This window comes from Poecilia reticulata, linkage group LG2 (assembly GCF_000633615.1).
Source record: "Poecilia reticulata strain Guanapo linkage group LG2, Guppy_female_1.0+MT, whole genome shotgun sequence".
Lineage (NCBI taxonomy): Eukaryota > Metazoa > Chordata > Actinopteri > Cyprinodontiformes > Poeciliidae > Poecilia > Poecilia reticulata.
The window spans coordinates 45,300,665-45,303,117 of NC_024332.1; the positions used below are offsets into that span (position 1 = coordinate 45,300,665).

The 2,453-nt window shown below is 50.6% G+C and overlaps 1 protein-coding gene across 6 annotated transcripts in view; it reads left to right on the forward strand.

Annotated features, from left to right (window-relative positions):
• The window catches only part of slc4a3 (solute carrier family 4 member 3), a 41,695-nt gene that overhangs the window by 31,414 nt on the left and 7,828 nt on the right, over positions 1 to 2,453 (forward strand). For 5 of the 6 annotated variants that reach the window (XM_017302448.1, XM_017302446.1, XM_017302450.1 and 2 more), the window contains 5 exons: positions 316 to 421; positions 502 to 686; positions 1,416 to 1,635; positions 1,872 to 2,093; positions 2,170 to 2,318. In XM_017302448.1, the coding sequence (XP_017157937.1) occupies positions 316 to 421; positions 502 to 686; positions 1,416 to 1,635; positions 1,872 to 2,093; positions 2,170 to 2,318 (882 nt within the window). The remainder of the gene's footprint in view (positions 1 to 315; positions 422 to 501; positions 687 to 1,415; positions 1,636 to 1,871; positions 2,094 to 2,169; positions 2,319 to 2,453) is intronic. The other variant, XM_008404233.2, reaches the window with a different exon arrangement.

The following is a 2,453-nucleotide window of genomic DNA, read 5'->3' on the forward strand; positions in this document are numbered from 1 at the left end:
GTTACGCTAACATTAGCATTTAAGCTAACTTTGACGTAAAATCTCAATTTAACATACTGAACAGAGTGAATAAATGTTACTCAACATGCTAGTGACACCATACATGCTCCACCAGATGTTTGCTAATTGCTGCTGGCTAGTCTGAAGGAGCAGCACACTGCTTCCTGCTGATCTGTGAGGCAGAGTCAGAGGAGGAGTTTCTGGTTTGCATTAGGACTTGAGACGCACCAGTAAGAAGCAGATGTTTCTGTTCGGCTCCCCCGTGCTGGACGCGACAGTAAAGAGGGAAACCTCTCCGCTGCTCTTCCTTCCCAGAAATCCCTCCACCCTGTGCCTCCGGAGCATCATCCAGCTGCTGCCAGGTCCCTCAAGCTGCTCGCCAAGATTCCCAAAGACGCCGAAGCCGTCATTGTTCTAGTCGGTAAGCGTTTCCACATCGTTATTTTTGAAAGTGCTGCCGGTGACGGAGATGAAGCCGCTCCTCTTGCTGTCGTTTCTCAGGATCGGTGGAGTTCCTGGAGCAGCCCGCCATGGCCTTCGTCCGGCTGAGCGAGGCCGTCGTCCTGGAGTCCGTGCTGGAGATTCCCGTCCCGGTCCGGTTTCTCTTCGTCCTGCTCGGCCCCAGCCAGTCCAACGTTGACTACCACGAGATCGGACGCTCCTTCGCCACGCTAATGTCTGAAAAGGTTCATTTTACAACTCCTGCGGACTCCGTTTAAGACATAACTCTCTGCGCAAATGTTAGCATTGAAGCTAACATTAGCATTCTAGCTAATTTTGATATAAATGGTCATTTTATAATGAATGGAGTTAAAATGTTACTCAACATGTTAGTGACAACATGCATACTATTCATAGCATTTTGGCTAATATCATTTTAGCTAGATTTAGCTAGCAAACCAATACTTGTGTTTGAGTACTTGATACCTGATAGCCTCAAGCTATTTATAGCTAACCTTAGCATTTTGCTAATTTTATGGTATACTCCTAAGGCTTACATTCTGAATTGAGTAAGTCAGTGTTAGCCAACATGCTAGTTATAGCACACATACTAATGTTAGCAGTGAACTAACATTAGCATTTTAGCTAGTTTTGACATTAAAGCTAAACTTATGATACCAAATGGAGTAAATCAATGTTAGTCAACATGCTAGTGACAGCACACATGCTGTTCATAGCATTGTAGCTTCATGGATGCAGAGCAGCGGCGAGAGGAGGAGGAAAGTCAAACCATCCATCGGCCAACATTCAGATCCCCTACTCCAGCATCTTTCTAACCAAACGGCCACATAGAGAAGCTGCAAAAGCAAAGGAGGTGGATTAGCAGTGCTTACCAGAAACCGATGGTGTCATCCAGGACATGTTGCTGTTAATTTTGTCTCGTTGCTGTCCGGTCCGGTTCTGTTTGGTTGCAGAACTTCCACGAGGTGGCGTACTTCGCAGACGACAGGCAGGACCTCCTGAACGGCATCAACGAGTTCCTGGACTGCAGCATCGTCATCCCGCCGTCGGACGTGGAGGGCAAAGACCTGCTGAAGACGGTGGCCGACTTCCAGAAGCAGCTGCTGCGCAAGAGGAGGGAGCGAGAAGGCAAGAAGCTCCCGTCCGCCTACGGAGCGGAGCAGGACAGCAAAGGTACCGGGTCAGAACCCGCAGCAGGCACTGCGCTCCGATTCCTCACTTAGTTGTTTACTTCATTTTTCATTTTTTACATCCTTATTTTTTCCCCCGTTTGCTCATTTATTTTTTCAGATTTATCATTTATTTACTCTTTAGTTTTCATTATTTGTCATTGTTTTATTTCCTTACCAAGTGCCTAAAAGGCCCCCGCGCCACACCTTGAACCCCGCTGACCTGTATCTTCCTCCCAGCAGCCGAGGCGAGTCCGGAGGAAGAGGAGGAGGCGGAGCAGGAAGTGGACCCTCTGAAGCGCTCAGGCGTCCCGTTCGGGGGCCTGATCCACGACATGCGCCGCCGCTACCCGCAGTACGTCAGCGACCTGCGGGACGCCCTGGACACGCAGTGCGTCGCCGCCGTCATCTTCATCTACTTCGCCGCGCTGTCGCCCACCATCACGTTCGGAGGCCTGCTGGGTAAGCCGCGTCGCCATAGCAACCCCGCCGCTGACGCGCCGCCGCTGACGCTCCTCTGCTCTGATTCTCGTTCCAGGGGAGAAAACCGAAGGCCTGATGGGCGTGACCGAGCTCATCGTTTCCACGGCAACACTGGGGGTTATCTTCTCCCTGCTGGCCGGTCAGCCGCTCCTCATCATCGGTTTCTCCGGACCGCTGCTGGTGTTCGAAGAGGCTTTCTACAAGGTGACCAGCCAGCGAACCGGGTTGGGACTTGTTAGCACCCGTTAGCATCAGTTAGTGTTGGTTAGCATCAGTTACTGTTGGTTAGCACCAGTTAGTGTTGGTTAGCATCAGTTAGTGTTGGTTAGCACCAGTTAG